Genomic DNA, 26,697 nt, shown 5'->3' with positions numbered 1-26,697 from the left:
GGGGGTGTGGAGAGAAAAAAAAACCTCGTTGCAGTCCTTGTAACCGAGAGTACACCCGGTGAGGACGAAACACCGGCTACCGCAGACTGTAAACCCCAGCCATGGCTTTAGTAACCCTGCAGCGCTCTCCTACCCCCAGCGCTGCCTCATCCGCCAGCACCGCAACCACCAACGCGGGGGAGGTGAGTTCAGCGAAAAGACGGACTGGAGGTTGAATGGTGGCGGGAAGGGATATTGACGAGAAACCGGGGACATGTGGGAAACATAGGCCCCGATGCTAAATAGGCTGGTCGTATTGGTTTACTAAACGGTAGCTTGATCGCTGGGTTAGTTGATCCAACTTAAGTTAGCTATCTAGCAAGCTACCGTTCCCATATATATGCTAGCTTTATCGTGTTAGGAAGTTCCAAGAAACGTACCTGACAAATGTTAATGCCAGGACAAAAATTGCAGAGCTTAATATAGAAACATTACGGCTAGAGGTGTAGGGTTCTTTTCATTTGTGGCACAAGTGCAAATATATAGCTAGCAAGCTAAGCATCATTGTAATCCATTGAAATCGTAATAACCGAAATGTTCGTTTCAGCTTGCCTGCTAAGCTGTTGTTAGCCATGTCTATGAATTTGGCAATGACTCTTCACCTGTCAGGCTCTCCTGTCATTGTGGACCAAAATAACGTTAGCGTGCTTGCTAGAAAGCCAAGTTATCGCATCTCTCTAGCCAACGTCATTTCTGTTGTGTTTATATGGGCATTACTAGCTTGCCATAAAGATTTGGGACATTAAACGTTTACTGTTGCGTGTTTCTTCCAAAATAGGGCCGCTTTGTGACCGCTATTCGTCTGTTGTCAGACGTGAGGTGTAAGATGCGGGCAGATAGCTGAGTTTCTCAATCAATCAATGTTTATCACTCCCCTTATTTTTAACATAACGTCCCGCTGAACTTAGGGTCACTGTTTTTCAGTCATTCCCATTGTAAGAGAATTCATAACTCATGTGTGCGCGAAATTGATTTAATTGGCCGTTTATCACTACTGAAATTTGATCGCAGAAGATAAAACCACCTAGTGTATCCAAGTCCATCTAGATTTTCCATATTTCGACTGTAAGAAAACATTGTCCGACTGAATTAGCCCACCTGCCATTTGCTAACTCTTACCCCTGGAATGAAGGCTTTTGAGTAATATGTCTGACATCCCGTGATGTAATATATTAATATGTATGCCCATTCGAGCCGCCAGTTGAAAAAAACTGTGTGTGTATGTGTGTGTGTGGTCAAGTCACGTCTAGTCAGGGTATTTTGAAAAGAGAGTTAGCTGTCAATAGGGTGAAAGGTAGAATTTGGTCATGTGGTTTAATGTACACACTCCAAGTGAAAAGAGTGCCTGACAGAGCGTTATATGCACCCAACATTGATCTAAGCTTTGAACCTTTAACCTTGCCCCCCCCCCCCCCCCCCCCACACACACACACACACACACACACACACATACGCACATACACACACACAAACGCAAACACACACAAAGAAAAGACCTTGTGAAAACACCCGTCTCAATACACATTGTCTGGTCTTTGCTGTTGTCCATCGCATTGTTGGTTTGTAATGAAAAGCTCTTTTGCATAGAGTGACAAAAACAACAGAAATCAAATCATGGTAATTCTGACTACGCCCATTCATAAAACTACATTACTGTGGAGGCTATAGTCTCTTGAAATCTTTGGTTAATGAACTCTCTCGCTGTCCCTTATTAAACTCAATGTCTGTCTGGCGTAAAGAGAGAACCGACCCCTGATAATGACAGTTATGGTCTTGGGGCATCAGTTTCGCTGTGATTAGCCAAATACAACTCAGGCATCACAAACTCCTCGTAAGGACACAAAAAAAGACTCTTGTTACCTTTGTCTCTGCGCCTTTTAGTCTAGCGCTTTCTTTCTTAGCCTGGCATTGGAAGGGGCGTCCGCTCAAGAAAAAAATAGAACTTTCTTTGTCATTCAGGTTTTTTTGTGATTGCGTACATTTCTTTGGAATAGATTGTACCGCTGACAGATGACGGGAATCTTTAAATCTGTGGAGGAGAAAAAAAAAAAAACCACTGTGTGGTTGGGGTGAATGAGATTTAAAAAAAAAAAAAGGGTATGGAAAATAGAGTTCTGTTTTCTATCGGATTTTCTGTCCTTCTCTCTCTCTCTCTCTCTCAGCTCACCCTGTGTATGATGTCATTGCTTGCAGACCCTAAAATTGCAGGCTCGGATATCAACCTGCAGGGGGCAGTAGTCACTCACATTCAAAACGATACACATGACACATGCCACAGACTGAAAACAAGTGCAGTGAGAAGTGCTGGCTTGTCGGAGTAATCTCATTGATATCGGCCTTCTTGTAATTTCCATTGTTTTTAAATAAGAGTTTATCACCTATCGTTAAGAAGTGACCCAAAATCCAGACCGGCATGGAGCGCAGACGCGGCGTTCACGGTGTTGAGAGACAGCACACCTGCTGTCTGATAATCAGCGCAACGTGGCGTTTTGCTTGATGACTGTCCCTAATCTCTCTTCTGGGAGAATTAGCGTGTCCTTGATTGACAGGAGCTGGCCGTAGTGAGGGCAGAATTTTGCTGTCATCTCACAGTTCCTCACTCTGATCGTTTAGAATTCAACGCACAGACACGGCTGGCCTGACTCCTCCAGAGCAACGCAGCTGCGGTGATGTCATCCTTTCTCCTAACTGAACTCGGACAGAGAGAGAGAGAGGGAGAGAGAGAGAGAGAGATGGATGGACAGAGGGACAGAGGGAGGGGAGGAGCGGATGGATTGGGTATCACCAGGGGTGGAGAGGAGGAGAGTAAAAGATGGAGAGAGAGAGAGAGAGAAAGAAACAGAAGTAGAGTGTTGGGTGAAGGGGTGGGGTGGGAAGGGGGGGGGGGGGGGGAGTTGTTTTGTGAGGTAACACAGCGCCATTGTAGATTTCTTTTGTGTCTGACGGACGAAACGTTGTTCGTTTTCCGATTGTTCATTTTCCGATTGTTCGTTTTCCGATTGTATCAATGGCTAATGTGTCAGCGCTGGGCACTCTGTGGGGTTTTCTACCCTCTCCGGTATGCCTGTTCACTCCGCGATTCCATGATGTCCTTTTCTCCCAGAAGCAACTGCATAGAGAATGCAGGAAGGCCACTGGTTCTTCAGGACCCCATTTTAGACTCTTTCTATAAAACAGCAGCCCCCCCCCCCGCCCCTCCCCCAAAAAAAGTTCAGACTCCCTCTGTTACTTTGTCATCAGTGTGAAAATGGCCTGATTTGCATCAAGGACTAATGTTTCCATTTGCAGCAGGCATTTCTGAAAAATTGAAGTCATTTGGTTGAGTCCCAGGAGAGAGAGAGAGAGAGAGAGAGAGAGATGGATGGATGGATGGATGGATGGGAGGACTGAGGGAGGGTAGGAATGGATGGATTGGGTATAACCAATAGGTGGAGAGAAGGAGAACAAGGGATGAAGAGAGGAAGAGAGAGAGAGAAAATTCTAGAAATGGGCAGAGGTGTGAAATGGCCAAGGGTCTTCAAAGACACGTTTTTTGTTTTTTTTCTTCGACATGAAACAGCCGCAGCTCAGTGTATAAATCAAGGATCTAAGAGAAGAGAGAGACAGACAGACAGGGTTTGAGGCGTGATGGGGCATTCCTGCCCTGCCCAGTCCATTAACAGGGTCATTTTCCTACCCTCTGGGTTAGAGAGGGTAACCTCAGTAGACTCCCGTACCCTTTTGCTTGTTTTGTGTTTGCCACTGCAGGTAACACGAGAATAGAGCCTCTGGTGTCTCAAACACAATGAAAGGACTATTTTTAAACACTGTGGTAACGAAACTGTAGCATTAAGAGAGGACTTTTTTTTCTTCTTCTCCTTCTTCTTCTTTTTCTCCCCTCTGTTTTCGAGGCGATCTCTGTCGTCGAAAAAAAAAAAAAAAAGAAAGAATGTAGGTTAGCAAAGGACACTCACGCCAGGTAACGTTTCGCTTTTATATATTGATGCAATTAGAGGTGGACATATTGTACAGCGGTGTACAGCAGAGACCTTGTGCTTGAGCATAAGGAGAGCTGCAGGAAACCCCAAACATGTTTGAACATGGATAAGCCTGGCTAATTGTTCATTTATTAGGGCATGAATAGATATGCATACCTTAAGTCATTTTTTTTAAAAGTGCTTTTTAGCAGTGTCATTCCTGCATGTCAGCGTTTTTTGATATATTTCTCTCCCTCCCTCTCTCTCTCTCTCTCTCTCTCTCTCTCTTGCACAGGATTTTGGGAGTGATGATGAGCGACGGTTAAATCAGAGGTAAGTTTCGCCTTCCGGTCCTTTCTCTACATCCACTTTATTCGTCCAGGACCCCAGAGTGGGTCTTAAACCTTCTCACTAGTTCAAATAAGGGGCTAGAGAATTTTGATTCTTCTCGTGAGCCAGAATGTGTCTTAGAAAGCCACCTGTGTCTTAGTTACCGCGTGTGACCGGAGTATCGCCTCAAGCTCTTCACACTGCTTTCTGACAACACTCCCGATGGAAACGTGTTTTAACTGAGACGGAGCTTTCCCACTGGAACGGCGTGATTCTTTCCCATCTCTCTCAGCTTAATTTGCCCACATCAGCTGCACGCTGTAAATTTTTATTTTTTTTTTATTTTTATTATGTATCCACAAAACGCACAGTAACGTGATCGACGATTGATTCAGTACAAATACTCTGGCTGTTCAGAAAGCTTGACTGTTGAGCTTCAAACACAACACATAGACGCTAAAGCTTCAATAGAAACCGAACCTTGAGTCTCTCCACTGATGAGGGCCTTGCAGAAACAGAACACACACACACACATGCACACACACACACACACACATACAGAGGACTTATCTGAGACAAGACGCTGACACAGACGCGTCGTGGCAAGTCACACATTGAGGACGCTCAGACGTGTACAGGAGGGTGAGACCGCTGCCCAGAAAAAACCATTCGCGCTTTCGTCTTAAAGCATTTCTCCAAAGGCTCTCTAACTAGAACTCAGGTCCCTTCGGGGAACAGAGCGGGGAACAGTGCCCCGAAAAATTAAACTTAGAATATGGGTCAGGACGAAAAAAAAATTGAAGGCCTTTAAAATATTGGGGGTTTTTTTTTTTTCTTTCGCTGACGTGTTGTGATGTCTTCTATGTACATTTCTATCTGAACTAGATCAGGATCGTGAGTGAAGGACTTTATCGTCCTATATTTGGATTCACGTCAGAGTCACGTGACCAGGGCCTTGCCGCCGCAATTCGGATCGCCTTTAAAGTTTAACGGTCCCTCGAACGATCAGCACTTACTGACCGACGCAAGCTCAGACCCAGCTGACACAAAGGCCCTCACGCTTTTTATGACCTTGATTTGAAATAAAACTCGAATCAGGTTGTCCCGCAAACCTGAACGCAGAGCTGCGGTTTTCCCTGGTTTTTTTTTTTTCCCGCCCCCTGTCATCGAATGTATCAGATCCCATCCCTTGCCTTCGAACGTCGTTTGTTTTAGTCCTGCTCTGGCAGATCTTGTCCCAGTGACTCACACTGTCGTGATTGGTTTAATGAAGTGTGTCATTATAGAGCTAAATCAGAAATGTGAAAGGAGGGAGGGTTGTTCTAACGCTGGGTTAAGATAAAAGCACGGCTCATATTTGTGTTACCTTTTTGTGTGCGTTACCATGAAGCAGGATTTTTTTTTTTTCTGCTCTCCGGATCATCTCCAGAGTCAAAAGTCAGAAGCGTCCGATAGGAGAAGAGCTACGGAACGCTCTGTATCAGGCAGTCGTGACTGAAGTTGTCCAGCCAACGGACGAAATCCTGTTTCGTGCGTACGTAGCCGTAGCGTGCGTTTGTATTCAGTCAGATTCGATCCCTGCACAGACGTAAACACACACGAGCGTCTCTCCTCTCCGGCTTTGGCCGTCGGTCCGTGTGACGCGGTCGCTGGTGTCTGACTAATAACAGCCCGGTCGGTTTTTTCGTGACTCAGAACGTGCCCCCCTCGACCCCTGTTCTTAAAAACCCTCATTAGGGGAGCGGAGGAAACGAAAAGGACGATTGTTCTCCTGGTCCCTAGAGATGCGTCACGTTCTTCCTCCTGTCTCCTGAAGAGGTCAGGCCAGCGCCGGCTTTTCGTTCCGTCCAAACAGGATATGTGAACGAGAGGTCACAGATTCCATTCCCCACTTAACACCAGCACAGTGCGGCCAGTGTGTGACCCCCACATAGCTGGCCTTAATGTGAGATATGGCTCCGGTCGGGGGGGGGGGCTGGCACCCACCCCCAGGCCTCGAAAAGACACACACACACATATGATAATAGACAAGCCTGTGAAGAGACACTGCAGGCATTGGTGAAAACGCTCTGAGGAAGAGGTTAAATTTTTGACCAAAAGAAAGAAGGAAAATATTGTACAGTGTAATATATATATATATATGTGTGTGTGTGTGTGTTTGTGTGTGTGTGTATGTATGTATATGTGTTGAGTCCTTGAGTCTGTAAGGCTGTGCACAAGCCAGACTTGACCGATAAATCTCTCTAATTGCAACACATGTGGTGCCTTTCCACATGAACCTCGGCTTACTCCTGTTTACTCTAATGCATCCTATCAAAAGCAGAGTTATCCATTTGTCTAAGCAAAGCTGCTCACTGTTTAGTCATCTCAATATCTGGAGTCCATCAACCACACATATCTAAAACACATTTGCAAATCATTATCTAACGTCTTATCAATACGCTTTTATGAATAGCATGACTGTCTATTTACAATGAGCGTAAAAAGTTTATGTAATATTCACGTGGTCTGTTTACCATGTGTTTATGTGTGTTTATTTTGTAAATACAGTAATATGTTGTAGTCAATATAGCATACGTATTTAAAATAATCATACAGTGGTCAAATTGATTAGCTAAACTAAATGTGTGTGTGTGTGTGTGTGTCTGTGTGTAAAATATGATAGATATAGGAGCAGCATAACAGTTACCAAAATCTAAGTGAGCGTTCTTATCTTATCTGGGCTAGTGAACACTGATACCGTATCCAGGTTCCAGGTACCTTTGGAGAACTTCCTGCTGCTATATCGCAGGTTCCTCCGGAGCTACATGCATCAGCTCTGAGACCTGCTACTTAGCAAGCAGTGTTAGTAGTCCAGCTGTCAGGATTTCAGGATCTTTAGTTTTGCTGTGTGGAAAGACATATTTTTGACAGGTGAAGACTTGCTTTCTCAGATGAGCTCACAGGTTTCCAAAGAAGCATATTTCGGTATTATGCAACAAGAAGCCATGTTTTTTTTTTTTTTTAAACTGTTTGACCTCTATGAATTCCATGCCTCTCGTAAAAAAAAACGAAATATCTGATACCTTCCCTTTTCGTGTTGCGACAGGAAGGAGATCCTGACTGATTAGGCTAAAGATTCATGACCATGATTCGCTCCATTGGCTCGCTCACAGGCCTTAGATAGTGTGGAAAACTTCAAGCCGTGTGATGTTTGAAATGCCACGTACGTAATCGTGTGTCCTGCCAATAACTTTTTCTCTTATTCGTCTCCTTAAAGCCAATTCACCGTCTTTCCCCTCGACGATGTTCCAGCTCATGTTCCTGCTCTGCCACGGTGCCGCAGCTTCCCGGGGGTGCCGGGGGGGGCGGGGGGGGGGGGGGGGGGATGGGGGGTTCAGGAAGAAAGGGTTTTGCATCGAAAAATACTATACATTTAATCAAATTTAAGTTCCACGTTTGAAGTGCTAAGCGTGGATTGTCCATATAAGCGCTTTATGCTTGGAGCCTCTTTTTGCACCCACCCCCCCCTTTTTTTTTTTTTGGCTCTTGGACTCCCACCAGCGTTCTCATGGTGAGCGAATTCCGATGGCGTAACCGTTATCTTCCTGTTCGCAGAGAGTGTTATTTTGACTAAATAGTCAGGGTAGGGCTTGATAAGGGGGCAATGGAACCAAAAGCCTGGACCGAACCGGCCAACGTAAACACTGTAACGTCTTTATCGCCAAAGACCCTCTGAATGATTTCATTTGTTAGAGGTTCAGAGCTAGTCAAGTCTACAGCACTCTCAGAATTTTTGGATTTTGCGTGTGTGTGCGTGTGTGTGTGTGTGTGCGTTTAAGCGTGCGCTTGCATATTTGGCCTTGCGCGTATACGTCAAGATTTGGCATCTGTTTGAATCGAGAGCAAACGTTACATAATCGCAAAGGGATAAAATGATCTTACAGTCTTAAAAGCCTCTGGAAAAAGCCTCTAATGTTTAATAATAAAAACTCCCATATTTAGCCATCTGCTTCACCCCTCACAATATTTTGTTTTTGCTTTTGCAAAACAGCTTTATCCCTGACTCTTGTCGCTACTATTTACAAATTGACTCATCAATTGATTTGAACGGTGGCCAAGACTGCACTGAACATTATTTGATTTGACTGATGTCACATGGACATTTGCCCTCTGACCAAAGCCTAGACAGAGACAGTCCAAGTGATGATTTTCTCCGTCACCTTCGACACCAGCATAGAGAAAAAAAAAATAAATAAGAAAGTGACCATTGTGGCGTCCTTTTTTTTTTTTTTTTTTTTTTACTTCTCTCTCGGTTCTCATCGCTCCGTTATTGACGCGTCGAAACATGGAGACAGTTTGACCTTCTCTTAATGCTGAATTCGCTTAAAGAAAATCACGGCCGTCCCCGTGCCGTCCCTGTTGTGCACCCATCTGATCGTGGTTGAAGAGATCCAGTGGCTTTTATTGATGTGAGCAGTAGCTTGTGAGACTTGAAAAGCAAGGTGAGAAATTTGCCTTTTTGCAGAAGGAGCGGTGTCAGGGAGACGGGCACGCAGCCAACGGATTTAAGCCGAGAGCCAACGTCATTGGTTTCCTCGCCCTGTCAATCATCTCTCATTCTGACCCCACACCTGAAAGGATGATTGGCTCGCACCCACCTACATGTTACCTAGCCCCACCCCCATCCCCGCCTCCCCCCGCCACGGTACCAGAGGGAAACGTGTACATTATGCAATAGCCGGTTCGTTCGAAGGGACAGCCTTTTCGGATTCTCTTTGTGCTCGTGTGTGTGCAGAACAAAATCGCCGCGCCCCTGAATGAATCACTCACACAGGCTCTCTCTCTCTCTCTCTCTCTCTCTCTGTCAGAAACCTCTTTGTTCCAAATCGATTTAAATTTAACGCACCACACCTTTTGGGGGGGGGGGGGGGGGGGGGGGATAAAAAAAGAAACACCTGATAGCTTCTGGGAGAAGATTAGCGGGCTAGCCCAGATGTCTCCACCCCCACCTCCCCTCCCTTCCCCCGGCCTGAAGCCGGCTCGCTGGTTTGCCGGCCGGTAAGTTGCCGGGATACCTGTGCCGTGGTAATGCCCAGTCACATGGATCAGGGTGTGAACTTCTCCTCTCCGGCTTTCTTAAAACAATGTTCCCTGACGCTGGTGTCTCCGACTAATCCCTCTCGGAATCATACGCCTTTCACGTCCTTTCATGCCAACAGTTCGCTTAAAGCGTATGGCATCTAGAGCCAGGAAGGGGTGCCAAGATCCTCAGATGTCCGACGCGGGCCTTTGGAAAAGTGGCACGAAGGTGTCCTGGCTGCATATATCAGTAGTTTGATGTATTGTATTAGCATTAGTGCCCCCGCCATCGCCCGCGCCCCCGCCCCCCAGGAAGAATGGCGAGGAGAAAACAAACTGTCCTGGTTTGTGAAAATCCACTTAGATGTTAAAAAATGTTATGTTTTTGCAGGAGTGCTGATCTTGATTTGAGAGGGTTTGACTGACATTCAAAATGCTCCACGTCGTTCTGTTTCGCGAGGCGGACGTCACAAGTTTTTTAAAAAAAAAAAACAAAAAAAACAAAGTTGTCTTTCACCGGCTTAAGCTTGCGTCAATGGGCATTTTCTGATAACCGTTTTATTTTCTTGTTTTTGTCGTTAATTTGACCTCTGATGTAACTTATTCACCGCAGAGTGAAAATGTCAGGGACGGAGGACAGAGATCCGCGGAATGTCATGAGTACAGCCCCCCCCTCCCCCCCCCAATCTCTGTCCTGCCCCCTACGCCTTTAAAGGGCCCCACTGCGGCTCTGGATGTCTCTACATTATTATGGTACATGGAGTCCACGCTTCTTTTTCTCTCATCATTCCCTCTCTTTTTTGGGTCTCTTGCTCCTCCTCCTCCTCTCTCTCCCTCTCTCCCTCACTCTCTCTGTCTCCTCTATGTTTTGTCTTTTTCTTTAGAAGATGAGAGCCTGCCTCAGCCCCCCCCCCCCCCCCCCCCCCCCCCCCGCCTCCGCCTCTGCCTCTTAATCTGGGTTATGGGTTTCTGAGTGTCCGTGACTCTGTGTGTGTGTGTGTGTGTGTGTGTGTGTGTGTGGTGGATAAGTGAGTGCCTGGTACTATCTTGTCTTCAGACAAGGCTGTGGTGTTGACAGAGAAAGAGACAGGCTGACCAAACTTTTCCTCTTCACTTGGGCGGTTGTCAGAGAGAGAGAGAGAGAGAGAGAGAGAGAGAGTGAGCAGAGTGAGAGAGAGAGAGAGAGTGAGCAGAGTGAGAGAGAGAGAGAGAGCTCGGACAGGTAGCTCCGTCTGTAGTCTGCCTGCTCATGTCCATCCCTGTAGCAGCTCAGGGGTAATGGGATTTAGAAACACGCCTCTGGCAGCACGTGTTGGACGAGGCACCCTGCCATCCCCTCCCCATGCCCAGCCCATGTGAGAGACGCTCTCTGAGGGCTAAGGACGACTGAAGAGTGGCAAACCTCTGCTCCAGTCCCTCTTAAGAAGATCACTTCTCTCCTTTCAGTTACTTCTTCAAAGCTCTGCTGCTGTGTTGTTGTTGTTTTTTTTTTCGTTATTCTTTCCTACTCTCTTTCTCTTTCTTATCATTTCATTCCTGTCAGAGCGGAACAAGTAGCTGAGCTTAAGTCTACGGAAACAACAGGCAGCCAATCAGTCTGTCTTTGTTTTTACTGGGCAAACGGACGAGGACATGCTGATTTGGCTCTTTTGTCAAAGTGGGAATTTTACGATTCTGTGCGCTTTGTCTGTCGTCTGTGGGGTCATTTAAAGAAAAAAGGACAAACCCATGCTGAACAAGAAACTGATGGAATAAAGCAAGAAAATCTTTCTATCTTTTTTTTTGTGACGGAGAGAACCTGAGCGCTGTTGGAATTTTTTCAGCTGTTATATCGTTGTATACGTGGTGTGTCTGCGTGTGTGTGTGTGTGTGTGTGTAAGCGTGTGTGTATTCAGACACACATGCTCTTGCATTCACGGTCATGCACATGCTCTTTTGCTCCCTTTGAGAGAGAAAAAAAAAAACAACACACACACACACAACACCCTTAGCCTGAGGCCGCAGCAGGTGGAGTCTTAAAAAAGAAAAAAGAAAAAAAAAACGAAAGAAACTTCACTCCCTCTATATGAATCAGAGAGAGGAGGATTGTCCCCTTCCTTTTCTCCCTACTTACTGAGAGCGAGAGAGAGAGAGAGAGCGAGAGAGCGACTGCAGCGTACGACAGAAACCCACAGCACTGACACAAATGGGACACGGTCAAAGTCGGTCTGTCTGTCTCTCACGTCCCGGACCAAGACCGGCAGGAGCCCTTCTCCCACGTTCCCCGGATTTTCCCTCTGTTCCCGGCGTTCCGGATCTGACGGGAGCGACATAAGGAAGACGGAGGGGAAGAGGTGAGCTCACCGACAGGCCAACAGGATGCATCTGGTGCTGGAGTCGTCGCGTGAAGCTGTGCTGAAGATGCTCCCGTATTTCGTGGAGAACGCCGTTTTGACCCAGACTGAGATCTACCGCATGTGAGTCTCGTAAGGGAGCCCCGTGAACGACTGGAAACGCTTGTTTTTATTGATTGTTTTTTTTTTTACTTGTTTGTTTTTGTTTGTTTTTAAATAAGGAATGAGAATGTGTGATGTAGCATTTTTAATGAAAAGCGGGTTTGGTACGTTGACCGGAGAGCTCTCTGTGTTGCTCCAGACTCTTGATTAGATTAGACTGCGCGACTTGCTCTGTGTGCGTTGACCTGCAGCACTTCATAGATAAAGGGGATCTCTGTCATTTGTTGCTTGAGGGTATTGAGAGACAGAGAGAGTGAGTGAGAGACAGAGAGAGTGAGTGAGAGGGAGAGTGATGGTATGTGTGCGTCTGTGGGTGTTTATATTTATGGGCTTGATGCAGTCAAACTGCCTTAAAACCAGGAAGATGACATCTTAATGTATCATATAGAAAAATGCAGCGCTAGCAATTTTTCCAGTGCTGTCTGTGTCTGATCCTGATAAACAGCAGTCATCTAATTGGACCTTTGGGATGAGGGTGTTGGGTCGAGTCTCAGGCACCGTAGCGGGTTGGTTCCAGACCATTTAATTGCAGCGTGTCGTCAGAGAGGGTCTCCCACGGTCAGGAGGTCCTACGGTTCGGACATTGTACTGGTAGACCTTGTGCTATCCTGAACCATGTCTGTTCAGATGTCACTATAATCTTACAGGTCGTAAGAAAACACGAACGATCACGTGATGGCAAAGACCTTCACTTAGACGAACACGTGGTAAAAAAGGCATTTTTAACTGGTTTCAGACCAGCAGATACAGATGTCTTTGTGGTAGAGACAGCAGAACCAGCATGTGTCTCAGGGGTCACCCTCTTTGTGGAAAAGTTATTGGCCGTCTTGGGGGAATAAGGAGTGCATGAGTGGTTTTTTTTTTTTGTTTGTTTTTTTTGTTTTGTTTTTTAGCCAGCGGACTCGTCGCCGTGATGTTGGCTGTGGTGTTGTGCTGCGACTCTGAGGGTATTTTTAGAGCCTGTGTTTGTGGTTAGGAGAAAGAGAGAGACTCTTGGGTGCATAAGGCTCTTTCGCGCTGGGGGGAGTGTGTTGAGGTGAGATGATGGTTGGATGGTTTCAGGGGAAAGGGTTTGGAGGGTGTTTTGTGTGTGTGTGTGTGTGTGTGTGTGTTTGAGTGTCGGAGTGGGGGGGGTGTTTAGCAGTGGTAATTTTACATTGCGGAGATTGGTTTATAACAAAGACCGTGACCAGTAGGTGACCAGGTAACTGGTTTTATATGTGAGAAAAAAATGCTATGTGCGTTAGCATTACTGGACCAGCTGGTCTTTTCGTTAACGTGCGCGGATCCAAAGAACAGAACCAAAAAACTGGGTCATCCGCGTCTCCCTGCATTATTCAGACGCTGACGCCACGCTTAAAAGAGCACACCAAAAAAAAAAAAAGACCAAAAGAAGGTTCTGACAAAAGCCTCTTTTTTTAGACACTCACTTTATGCCCCGACCATAATAACACGCTTTTGAAAAGCGTGTCGTCAGCGTTTCAAGAACGGGTTCTCGGACCATCACGCTATCTCCCCTTCAGTTCCGCCTCGAAATCCATCACACGCCAGACACGCCGGGAACGGCCTCCAGGACCGAGATAAATCGAACGGAGGCCTGACGGAGCGAGAAACAAAAGGAGTCAGAGAACCAAAGACAAAAGGCCTTGTGATCCCTGCACCCGCCTCCGGGGGGGTCGCTCTCACTGGACTACTTTGTGTCAGCCCGAGTCAGGGTGGGGTTGCGAGGGTCCGGGGTGGGGGGGGTTGGGGGGGCTTGGGGTTTGAACTGTGAGGGCCGCACAAAGCCGGCTCTGTTGTTTCATATGTTGTCGTGCGACAAAATCAAAAAAAAAAAAAAAAAAAGCCTCTTTTCAGGACAAGTCACAGGACGTCCAGTCTCGCAGGCGGACACAATGCGAGAACGAAACAGAACAGATCAACTAGAGGTCAGAGCCGCACATCTGGGCACCAAAATGTGACCCCAAGTCGTTTGGCTTAGGCGTCCGAAAGAACCTTCGAAATTTCCTGCCGTTGTTCTGTTTAGTCCGCTTTGGCCCTAATATCATTTGCATGTTTTTGTACCGGATTTGCCAGTAACATGGCCACTGAATGGAGCATTGCAGAATATTTTAACCAGTCAGTGATAGCGTTACGGGCTGGAACAAGCTAAAACAAAACGAAACAAAAGGAAACAAAAACAAAACAAAAACAACAACAGCAAAGCTACACCCACCACAGTCTCGTGTAAAACTGCCCTCCCTCCCTCACACACACACACACACACACACACTCACACATACGCGCACACACACACACACACATTTGTTTTCCATTGACACAGCTATGTGTGAGGCCTCACACTCGCAAGGTTCATCAAGTCTTGCTTGCGCTGTGCTGTTTCTGCTAGGCCGACGGACAGAATGTTCTAGATGGCAGGAGAGAGGGGAGGAGACGTGTGACGGTGTTTTTTAAAAAAAAAAAAAAACGACTTTGCGGGCCCTTAAGGGAAACAGTCCTCGTTCATGTTAAATGTGATGTGTGACTAATTAGTACCCCGGGTGGATGCACAAATCTAAAGGTGCTGTCACGAACGCGTGTAATAATATTTGGGTGATGGAAACGACCTAATTAACCTGATGCCTTTGCATAAGCACTGCAGAGGGGAAAAGGTCACATATCATAAGAACTAGACTTTAACTGCCACTGTTTTCGAACATACCCGCATCGTTTTCAAGCCAAAACAAAAACAAGCAAAACAACGTGACTCGTCGATGTTTTGTAACTGCGTTGATCGAAACCGCTGAGATTTTAGTCGTATTAAAAAAAGAACCAGTTAAAAAAAAAAAAAAAGAAAAAAAGAGAGAGACAGGTGTGCCGGAAGCTTCCATACAAACCAGAAAGACGCGATGTAAAAGTGCTACCATACAAACAACGACCGCAAAGGCTTGTTACGATTGATAACGAAAAGCAGTTGCACGTTTTGAATTGTTTCCAAAGAAACAAAACGAAGAACAGAAATCAGCTCTTGATTATTGAATCTCTACTGCTTTTGTGGAATCATCGTCACTTCATGGTTTTACTACCATGACTACTTGAGATTTTTGTCCATTCTGTTGTTTTTAACCTAAGCTTCTCTCTCTTCCTCTCTCTCTCTCTCTCTTTCTCTGCCCCCCCCTCTCTCTTCCTCTCTCTCTCTCTCTCTCTGCCCCCCCTCTCTCTTCCCACAGTCTAAGTGAAAGCTTCTTCATGGTGAAGGGAGCTGCCCTCTTCTTGCAGCAGGGGAGCAGTTCACAGGGACAGAAACCACACCCCCATCACAAACATGCAGGTGAGGGCAGCCGCCATACAAAACAACACAAAACAAAACATCTGCCAGCCATGGGCGGGAAACTGGGCTGAAGGTAGTCATGAGATTTAAAAGGAATATTTTAAGACCTCCAGCAAATCCATCCAATTCTGTGACATCAATTTCGTCTCTCTCTCTCTCTCTCTCTCTCTCTCTCTCGCTCTCTCTCTCTCTGCCTCTCTGGCTCACTCTCTCTCTCACTCGCTCTCTCTCTCTCTCTCTCTCTCTCTCTCTCTGTCTCTCTCTCTCTCTCTCCCTCTCTCTCTCTCTCCCTCTCGCTCTCTCTCTCTCTCTCTCTCTCTCTCTAGCTGTCTTGCTATCTCTCTCTATGCTTTTTTCTATCATTTCTTTGTTAACATTTTCACATAATGTTCAACGCTCCCCTCTGCTTGACTTCCCTCTCCTCTCCTCTCTTGTCTCTTGTCTCTCCTCTCTCCTCTCTCCTCTCTTGTCTCTCCTCTCTTGTCTCTTGTCTCTTGTCTCTCCTTTTTGTCTCTTGCCTCATCTTAGGTTGTGCCAGCATTTTTATCTTGTTACTCTGTGTACCAGTCTGGTTATCAATCTCGAACCTGTCGTCCTAGAATCTTGTCCACACCAGATGCTCGATAGCAACTGAGGGTAACGCGAACACCGGTGAACAGGCTGCAGTGTTAAGCATGTTCCGGACATGCGTACGTGTGTGCGTGCTTGCGTGTATGTGTGTGTGGGTGTGTGTGTGAGGATTAGACAGATTAGGGGGAGGTTAAGCACGTCATGTCGGAGATTCCACATGCTGCTGCACCTCTGTTCCGTATCAAAACACCTGACGCAGTGTGAACTGGCAATTTGAACTCTTCCATGACACAGTTCCGCTAATATCGTATTAGTTTCTAAGAGGATCGTTTAAAAAAAAGAAGTCCCACAGTGGTTTGATATGTTGAGAATGAGTCATGGTGAACCTTCTGGAATATTCTAGTCATAGGAGAGAAAACCTAGTCCTCACTGCTTGAGCTCCTCTAAGCAGTTTGTCTGTTGTTTTAATAAATTACGCTCTGAATAGCATGGCGCTAATTAGCTTCTTTTTTTTTTCTCCCTTAATTTTAATTCAAAACAAGGTTGAGTCTTAAGGCCGCTCTTAATCTGTGTCTGAGAAAACTTTCGCACAGTTTATGTCCTCCTCAGATGGCGTAAGGAACTTACATTCTTTTAAACAGAAGTTTGTGATTAGGATTGTGTGGTCTGAACATGTAGAATTTTTCTTTTTTTTTTTTTTTTTAAACCCAAGTGCAAAATCACAAAAGCTCTTTGCTTTTCTGGCAATAATAACATGACGGTCTGATGATGTTAGTTTCAGTCTGATATATAGTTTTTGTGGGGGGTGGGGGGGGGGGGGTGCAGGTGCTAATTTCTAGCCTCTTATCTGACACATCTGATGCCTGTGTTTTGTAAGTGCGGTTAGGTTACACTTTTATTGAGGTATGTTCCGTTTCGATTTTACGTGGGTTTTTGGTGTTTTCCTTGTAAATTGGCTGCGAGTCGCGGCAGGTAGCGCGAGTTGCGATTTCGCGGTATTGTGTCAGCACCCGGGTGAACGAGTCTGCGTCAAGCCCTGTACAGGGTTCGCAACTTGGTCCCTCAACTCCGTAAGACCTGTTGAATATTGTTTTACTCTGAGTGGCTGAAGAGCTGACACACCTGTTTCACAGTCAGTCACACAGTTAGGTGAAAAACGGGAACGCAGAGGGACCACCTTAAGGTTTACGATTGTTATGAATTAAAAACAAAAGCACTCGGTGAACCCGGCAGGTATTTTTTTTATCCCACTGAAAGGTGAAAAAGCAGCAAAGACGAGGTGGAGTAGACCATGAACGATGGCAGCAGAATCATCTGGAGGAATTTATGAAATCTGGTCGCAGTTGTTTTTATTTGTGTTTATTTATTTATTTACTCATGGTCCGTTTTCCTGTCGCTTCAGTCATGGTTATCCATTCCGAGTCTCGACTGGTGCGTTAGACTCTAATTTAATTTGAAATCTAAACGTCACAACAAGACAAAGATGAAGAGTGTAGCAGGAACCAAGAAGTTGGAAGCAGTAGAATCAAAACCATGCCATGTTTTGATCATGTGGTTTGTTTTTGAGCCGCAGAAGGTAGCTTTTCATCTTCATTTTAGAAAGTATCATAAATCAGATGAGCTCAGCACAGACCGAGGTTTCAGCTACTCCGCTCTGAAATATGGACCGTAGCCACGTCAATCATCTCCCTGTCTCTCTCTCTCTCTCTCTCTCTCTCTCTCTCTCTCTCTTTCTCTCTCTCTCTCTTTCTCCTCTGTGTGTGTGTGTGTGTGGGGCTGTGTTAGTGTATGTACATGTGAATGTGAGTGTGTGTGTGTGTGTGTGTGTGTGTTTACTCGTGTGGCACTACACTCATGGTAAGTCACCATTCCAGCTACCTACATCTATGCCAAAAGAAAAAAGCCCCAGAGAGGACGCTGTGTGCATCAGACGAGAGCGATCATCCGAACGGATAATTAGCGATGATAGCTAAAGATTTACGCCGTGTTCTGGCAGGGTGTCTCGGTTCAACTGCTGTTTCGCTGGATGACTGCGTGCGTGTCTGCAGAGACCTGCTTTTTCAGTTCTGCGCCGGCCCCCGGGCCATTCCAGTCCAGAACAGCGGCACGCCGCCCTAATGTGAATGTAAATTTCAATGTAAATTTCTCTGAACTCGCACACCTGTTTTCAACAGAGGATCAAAAAGACCCGTGTCATGTTTTTTTTTCTTTCTTTTTTTTTTTAATCCAACAATCGATCTCGCTCATGACAGAAACGATAATTAAGTCATTAACGATATCTCAGCTTAAGAGGAAGCAGACTTTTTTTTTTTTTTCCCTCCCCACGTTGCACCGTGAGGTGTTGACGTGACAGTTTGAGGTTACCCGAGTTTGAATCGTAGGCATCGCGGGGCTGATCTGTTTTTAATCACGTCACACTGACGCCCAGAGCAAGAAGAACTGGGTCGGGCTGAACTTTACCCACAGATGCCGCAATGAAAGGAGGATGGGACACAGGAGGACCTGACTCAGTGTTAACTGCACTTAACCAACCCGACGTTAAGGTTAACGCAGAGCAGTTCTTTGATTGGGTGTCCCATATTTCCTTTTGTTTGTTTGTTTGTTTATTTATTTATTTGTTTGTTGTTGTCGCGGGTTAGCGTCTTGAAGCCGTTCATGGTGTAGGGCTAGGATTCCAAAACTACTTTGTCCAGATGTGACCTTCCTGTATGATCTTGTAGGGTCTGACATTGCGGCGGTCTGACAGTGCTAAACACACTGAACACAACCTGAACGCGCTAAGGCTGTGTGTCGCTAACCCCGCAGGCTGATCTGAATGCAACTAAACACAGTTGAGGTGAACTGTCGTGGCTGTTCTTATAAATCCTACTCTTACTAAGGCTCCAGCCAGGAACAAACTGCCAGCTTCCTGTCAGAAAGTACCAATGCACGTAACCTTCAGTGCTGGAACCAGTAATGAAACCAGTAATGGAACCAGTTATTAAGGCCTTACGTCGGCCTAGCATGCGCTACTCTTTCCCTCTGACGGAGGGATTCTGTTTTTATAACCATTGGTGTGCCGTGACTTTTTGGTTGGATAAACAGAACGGTTCATTTTGAGTGTGCCGGTTCACTGCACCCTTCAGAAAGCCAGCAGGTGCATATTTTTTTTGGGGGGGGGGTGCATTCGGGACCGCTTCTTTTGTGCGACACTGTTATTTTAGCTGGCTCTTATTTCACTGTTTCTCAATACATGTTTACTTTTTTTTTTTTATTGAAAGACAAGACGGCGAATTCAGTATACAGTGTGCAGTGGCATTGAAGGGCGTTGTGAAGGTTAAACAAACGGGATGGTTGCCATGGTTTTTGTTTTTGTTTTATCGTTCGTTTCTCTCAACAGGCGACTTACCTCAGCACCTGCAGGTGATGATCAACATTCTTCGTTCAGAAGACAGAATCAAATTGGTGAGAAACACACACACACACACACACACACACACACTCACGCACGCATGCACTCACACACAGAAAGCTTCATTCATTCCCTGCACAGCCCATGAGCAGTGAGTAAGTCTCTTGGCAGCTAGACACTGGCAGGCAGTTTTAATGTTCTGTATTGTCTAGTAAGGACGTGTTTACTCTATGCATTTATTAGCTCATGAGAACATGTTTGAGCACCTGCCAGTTCTTTTTTGCATGTTTCCAGTGTCTGTGTGTGTGTGTGTGTGTGTGTGTGTGTGTGTGCACGCGTGCGTGTGAAATCAGGAATGCACTCTAAGAAACTGCCAAATTTAACTCATTGAACATGTTTGCTCGTTTGTTAAGTTTGAGCCGTCGACCTATTGACAGTCGTGTAGGGTTGACGTGTTTTCTTTCATCCAGTTTACCTTTTGTATGCCTGTGTGTGTGTGTGTGGGTGTTTCTGTGTGTGTGTTTGTGTCAGTGTGTTTGGGTGTCTGTGTGTATCTGAGCGTCCTTGTGTGTCTGTGTGCATGCGTATGTGTGTGTACTGAAGACTTACTGATGTTCTGTTGATGAGGCAGAGATTCTAATGCATTTGTAATTATGTGTGTGAGAGAGGGAGACAGAACCCACATTTGTGAAAGTGTGTGAGAATGTGATACACGTATATAATGTGTGTGTGTGTGTGCACTTGTTCTTTTACGTATTCAGCTGTTGGTCCTTCTGTACTATATTCAATGTGTGTGTGTGTGTGTGTCTGTGTGTGTGTGAGTGTGTAAGAGAGAGAGAGCTCTGTAATGCATGTTGACCTGTCATGCCTCTCTGTCACAGGCGGTACGGTTAGAGAGTGCGTGGTCTGACCGTGTGCGGTACATGGTAGTGGTCTACACCAGTGGTCGACAGGACACAGAGGAGAACATATTGCTGGGGATGGATTTTAGCAACAAAGACAGGTAAGCCAGACTGTCATTACATAAGCCTGCGTCAGACTATTCATTTGGCCATGCCAAATAACCACAACAGAGCTTTACTCATTGTCCATAATGGATCAAACGTCTGTGAGTAAGAATGCTGATCCTGGATCAGCTAGCCTCGGCCCGCGTACCTCTGATTGCAAAAGGCAAAAGCGAGCCTAGATCAGCGTACTTGCACTTAGAAATCTAAGTACATCTGACCTTGTTTGACCTCAGTCCAGATTTTTTGTTTCACGTTGGTTTCTCGGGACCTGGATTTAAAAATGAAATTACGTTTTCACTTTCAAAGTGAATTTTAAGTCCCCCCCCCCCCCTCCCCCTCCTTGTTCCACTGCTATGGGCTAAATTTGATACCCCTCTGGGCAAATCCGAAACAAAAAAAAAAAAGTGCCAGTTGGAAAGTCCTAAAGTTTGGCCAAGCAATTAACAAAGTAAAACAACTACGCTTGATGTCTCTTTAACATTCAAACAGGAGCATCAGGTGTGGAAAGTCTTTGGAAAAGTTTGTCTCGACATGAGAAACTGACGTCGTCTTCTCTGTCGATGTTTTGCTTCCCCCCCCCCACAGTAAAAACTGCTCCATCGGGATGGTGTTGCCGCTGTGGAGTGACACAAAGATTCATTTGGACGGGGACGGGTGAGTCGGTTCTGTCCCACACTGCCCCCTACTGTCGAGAAAGGGAATAGGAAAGACCGGCCTCGCACGTATAGAGCCTCCATTAGTTCATCTATGAGGTCATCTGAACGTTAGCCTAACCAAACCGAATGTCACGTTTGGTTATGTGAAAAGTCTAAATGCCATTTCAAACTGTGAGTAAGCACTTGCTGCGTTCTGAGACCTTCACAGGCAGTAACTCAAGCCTGAAAGTTTGTGAAAACTATAATTGTCTCGCATGGATATAAAACAAGTAAGCGCTTAAGAGTTACCTCACCAGAAAACTTCAAAGTTTAGCACGAGGGTCATTTTTTTTACATCGAAATGTCAGCAAAATGCCTGATAACTCATGATTTTACATCAATAGTGGAGAAACATGTTGTCTTACTGCATTATTAATGAATGTTTTCTTTAGCAGTGTTGACCTGAGATAAGGTATTTGAAAAACAGAATCCAAAAATATTTGTTTCCGTCTCCAGGGGTTTCAGTGTGAGCACGGCTGGCCGCACACATATCTTCAAACCTGTGTCTGTCCAGGCCATGTGGTAAGTGCCTTCCAGAACCTTCCAGCCCCTTCCGAAGCTCCCACTGTGCATTAGATTTCACAGATAGCTACATACTCACATATTAAACCCCTTGGTACTCTTGGAATGCAGAGCACTGGCACAAAGCACTGTGTTTGTTCGTATGCAGAACTGTTTTTTCACTTTATGTATTTGGGTTTTTGTTTTTTTTTACCGTGTAACATGATAATGCTGTTTGAACAACGGTCTTGAGAAGGTATTGTGAGTACGGCATTATTGGTTAAGCCTTTATAAAAATGGATCTGTTTCAAAACATGCGCATTATTTGCAGTGGCGTTGATGTTTCTGAACATTTCAGTTCAGATACTCATAAGCTTGTGCTGTTTAAAACAAAGCACTTAACACCAAGGCTGCTGCAGAGATGTGTATGCTTAGCCACTGAACCCCCCCCCCCCCCCCCCCCCCCCCAAAAAAACACCTGATGTTGCATCTAATTAAGAGCATTACCAAAATAAATAAATGTAAGTGCATTTTTTTTTCTTCTTCTTCAAATGGTCTTGTATCCTTATCAAGTGTTGAGCCTTAGAAAGTCTTAATAAAGCCGTCCCAGACAATGGCTGTCTGGACTGTTCAAACGGTTGGTGTATTTTGCAGGTTGCTGGTTTGTTATTGCGGTTGAAATATCCTCTGGGATTTGGGATAAAAAAAAAAAAAAATCCTAACCTAAGTGCACTGCTGCTGAGATGCTCAAACAACAGACTTTTTGAGCGTTTGACAACGTATCTGTATGAGAATGCTGAGCCCCTCTGCCACCTGGTGGCGAAGTAAAGCATTGCAGCTTCTTCAGCACCTATGAACTGACTTCATAACCGTTGCATCACACACTTCTTTAATTAAAACCCGCGCCACTGCGGCGGACCGCGGCTTTCGGACGTCACATTCGTGAACGTTCGTGAACGTTTTTGTTTTGTCCCCTCAGGTCTGCCCTACAGATCCTTCACAAAGCCTGTGAGATATCGCGTCGGTATAACTACTTCCCCGGCGGCATGGCCCTCACCTGGATGGGATACTACGAGAGCTGTATTACCTCAGAACAGAGCTGCATTAACGAATGGAATGCCATGCAGGACCTGGAGACCATGCGGCCTGACTCTCCTGTTCTGTTCGTCGACAAGTAAGACGTCGGCTCCGTCACGCGAGCGAAAGCTGATTCAAACTGAATCGATGCACGTTTGTAAGGTTGTTGACCTGCCTTTCCGTTGTCTTCCGTCAGACCAACAGAGAGAGAGAGAACCGAATGCCTCATCAAAGCCAAGCTCAGAAGTATCATGATGTCCCAGGACCTGGAGAACGTCACTTCCAAAGAGGTCGGAGGGCAGAACATGTCCACGTACAACCTTTTACACAGAGACTTAGATCAGCCCCAAGCTCAGAAACACCACTGACCTGCTATAGAACATTCTCCACTCACAAATCAATGTTGTTCATGGCCCAAAACAGTCAAAGCACATTTATCTGATTGGGTAAAAATATGAAGAATTTTTTTTATTTATTTATTTTTTTATTTTTATAGATTCGTAATGAGCTGGAACAGCAGATGAATTGTAACTTGAAAGAGTACAAAGAGTTCATTGACAACGAGATGCTACTGATCCTGGGTCAGATGGACAAAGCCACGCTCATATTTGACCATCTTTACCTGGTAAGCACTACTTGTTTACAGACATATTATGAAGAACAGTACTTATATAACGACACGTCACAAAGATAAACTGTGATATTCATAGAATTTTCCCAAAAGCAATTGTTAGCCTAGATTCAGGGAGAAAGTCTCGGAAGTCTGTAATCCGGGTTCCCGGGCATTTGTTGGGTATTCCAATCGGTGGAAAAAGGAAAAACACAGTGATGACGTCAGCGGCTGTATTTTTGTTGTTTCCGCAGGGATCTGAATGGAACGCCTCTAACCTGGAGGAGCTCCAGGACTCAGGGTGAGTTTTCTCTTTCACCGTGACTCTTTCAGTTTCTCTCTTCTCCTCCTTCCTCCTCGCATCCAACGTGTTTGGCTCTAGCTGTTCACTTTGTTTTTTTTGTATACGCGAGCTACTCTTAGCCAAAGGATTGTGGCTTAATTTAAAACAGAAAAAAATGATGGTGTACTCTTCGATGGTATCACTGTGACCTTGTTCATCTCGAAGTCTCCAATAGATGTTGCGTCGTCTTCCCTCTTCTTTAAACGATGAGAATAGTCATTAGAAAGAAAAAAAAAATGTTTGTTTTTTTTTGTTTGTTTGTTTGTTTGGTTGTTTTTTAGGGTGGGTTACATCCTGAACGTCACCCGGGAGATCGACAACTTCTTCCCTGGGACCTTCTGCTACCACAACGTTAGGGTATACGACGAGGAGGCCACCGACCTGCTCGCCCACTGGAACGACACCTACAACTTCATCATGAAAGCAAAGTAAGTCTTTTCATTTTCGGACGGGGGACGGGGGATAGGGGACGGGGGGGATGTAAACTTTAGACCAGTTAAAGCCACCGTAGGGGGCTGAGATCCAGAGAAACTCAGAAAAAGAAATCCAGAGAAACTCACATCCTGATTGGCTGCCTTCACCTCCTCTCCCCCCGTCAGGAAGAACCACTCCAAGTGTCTCGTCCACTGCAAAATGGGCGTCAGTCGGTCGGCCTCCACGGTGATAGCCTACGCCATGAAGGAGTACGGGTGGTCCCTGGAGAAAGCCTACAATTTCGTCAAACAGAAACGAAGCATCACCCGGCCCAACGCCAGTTTCATGAGACAGCTGGCAGAGTACGAGGGCATCTTGGATGCCAGGTAGTGCCCTTTTTTTTTTAATGGTTTTTAGAAGTGTCTATAACCAGTTTGACTGTCGAAATCTGTGGAATAAACTGTGAAAAAGGTTTTTTTTGGAGAGCTCCCTTGAAAATGTTTTTTTGTCTAAGATTACCTTTAACTTTACTTCAGGAAACAGGACCTTGTGGGTTTATGTGAAACGTCTGACGTGTGTATGGCTGTTTACATACTTTGTAGAAATGTAGTCTTGCTTTGTAGGATTTCATTTGTGGCTCTGACTTAAATTGTTGTGCATTATCCTGTGTTGTGTTTCTGCAGTAAACAGCGACATAACAGGCTATGGCAGCCTGACTCAGACTGTGATCACCCTGACTGCCAGCAGGGGGCAGCACAGTGCTGTGCCGTGGAGGGCCTGAGTAACGTGTCGCCCGACCCGGTGACCCCGGGTGCCACGCCCTGCTGTGAGGAAGGGGCTCATTCCTCTCCTTGCATCGGATTGGAGGTTGACCCCTCCAGCCCGCCCAACTATAACTACTACTTCCGCCGCTTGTCAGACTCTGCGTTGGACAGCGACCCGTCCACGCCCGTGCGGGCCCCGCCCTTACTGGACGTGGACAGAGTCTTCATTGAAATCGAGGACGTTGAACGGGATGCCTTGCTGGATGAGGGGCCCCCTCTGCCTCATTTCGGGGTGCTCGGGGAGGGGACCGCCGCCCAGACGTGTTCGAGGGGGGCGGAGTCTCTGGAGGAGCTCCGCCTACGCTTGGAGTTCAGCACCGTCGAAGAGGAAGATGAAGAGGAGGCTCAGAAAGAGGAGGCGGAGATGGAAGCCTTGGCCCAGCCGGGAGGACTGGGACGACCAATAGAGGGAGAGGGAGGGGGCAAAGAAGACGAAGAGGAGGAGGAGGAGGAGGAGATGGAGGAGAGCGGCGTCGACATGGCAACGCTGAACCACCTCTGCAACCAAAACTCTAACAACAACAATCACCTCAGAACACGCCAGAGCCTTGCTGTGAGTAGTCACGACGCCCAGGTGTAGTATTTCAGTTTCTGTTTTCAAAGACCGTCCAAATCTCCACAGTGCCCGTCACTGAAGTGCATTCTGTCGTTTTATGCAAAATAACAAGCACGAAGAATTACTTTTCAAAAAAAAAAATTGAGTTGCTTGGTCATGTGCGAGCAAACATTGCAGATAATTCATGCTACTTATTTTGCATGACTTGAAGAAAATTTGCACAAGCTAAATTCTAAACCAGGCCATCTGTGTGCGTGTGCGTGTGCGTGTGTGTGTGTGTGTGTGTGTGTGTGTGTGTGTGTGTGTGTGTTCTATTTCAATCTGCTTTCATTGACTATATATTTTTTTTCTCCCCTCTGCCCTGTTTAGGACACTGTCCTCTTAAACCTGCCAGGTAAAGTCCGTCCTGCTTTGAGTTCCCCCTCCAACTGCAGATCCAGTAAGAGTTGTAGTTCTGAGAGTGTGGATAGCGGACGCAGCGTAAAAGGCCTTAATGCCCCGCCCCACAATGCTGTACCCAGCATCTCTGTAGAGGTGCCGTCCTACTCCACCACGCCCTCCTCCACTCCAGGCCTCCGCCAGACCTGCGGCCCCCAGTGTGACTGTGCCAAGTGCGGCGTCGGGCCGTCGGTCGCGTGCCTTGACGTCGTTTCTCCGCCTGCGTGCCACCGTGACGAGGCGGACGGCGCGTCTCAGGCCTCCGACCCTCTCCAGAAAGCGGAGGGCGACGTTAACCTAAAGGGGGATGTTGATAATGGTGATAATGGTGATAACGGCGACGGTAACAGGGAGGCGGAGAGGGTAGGGGAGAACTCCCAAGGCCCTCCCCCAGAGGGGAGCGCGGGAAACGCGGGGGGACAGGAGACCCTTGCGCAGCTCCAGAGGTCCGGGCTCGTCCGCCGTCGCGCGGAGCGGCTGGAAAAGCTCTCCGGCCTCTTCCAGGAGAGAGCGCGCGCTCACGAGCAGCAGGGAAAAGCCGCCGGCGTTCCCAAAAGCCACGAGGGGGCGGACCGCCCCTCCGCCCTGTTGGAACTGTTTCCCAAGGCCTCCGGCGGGCCGAGGCACGACCCGTCGGCGGACGCGGCGGCGCTGGCGGCGCCGCTGACCAACGAGGCCCTGCTGGCCGCTCTGGGCACGGGCGGCCCGACGCCGGTGTCGTCGCCTCACGGGTCGAGCTTGACCCGCAGCTCCAGCAGCGACAGCCTGCGCAGCGTGCGGGGGAAACCGGGCCTGGTCCGGCAGCGGGCGCAGGAGATCGAGGCCCGCATGAGGCTGGCGGGCCTCACGGTGCCCTCCCGTCTCAAACGCTCCAACTCGCTGGCCAAGCTCGGCAGCCTCACCTTCTCCTCCGAGGACCTGTGCTCCGCGTGCTCTTCCGACGCCGGCACCCTCCTGCTCCATTCCCTCTCCCCGGAGCTGGAGCTGGGGGCCAGCCCCGACTGGGAACATCCCGGGCAACTGTCCAGCGCGGACCACGCCAGCCTGGGTCAAACGATGCCTGGAGAGTCCAAGAGCTGA

At 46.8% G+C, this 26,697-nt stretch overlaps 1 protein-coding gene across 1 annotated transcript; it reads left to right on the top strand.

Annotated features, from left to right (window-relative positions):
• Nucleotides 1-101: 101 nt before the first annotated feature.
• ssh1a (slingshot protein phosphatase 1a) lies at nt 102-26,697 on the top strand. The gene is made up of 15 exons (XM_030791755.1): nt 102-182; nt 4,291-4,328; nt 15,091-15,191; nt 19,141-19,205; nt 20,034-20,155; nt 20,745-20,813; nt 21,311-21,376; nt 22,335-22,529; nt 22,629-22,722; nt 22,929-23,057; nt 23,297-23,343; nt 23,667-23,813; nt 23,985-24,185; nt 24,483-25,183; nt 25,574-26,697. Exons 1-15 carry the CDS (start codon nt 102-104, stop codon nt 26,695-26,697), a joined length of 3,180 nt encoding a protein of 1,059 aa, XP_030647615.1.

This window comes from Chanos chanos, chromosome 14, assembly GCF_902362185.1.
Source record: "Chanos chanos chromosome 14, fChaCha1.1, whole genome shotgun sequence".
NCBI classification, from domain to species: domain Eukaryota; kingdom Metazoa; phylum Chordata; class Actinopteri; order Gonorynchiformes; family Chanidae; genus Chanos; species Chanos chanos.
Note: the sequence above shows the minus strand (reverse complement) of the source record. Positions and strands in the feature narration are given on the sequence as shown.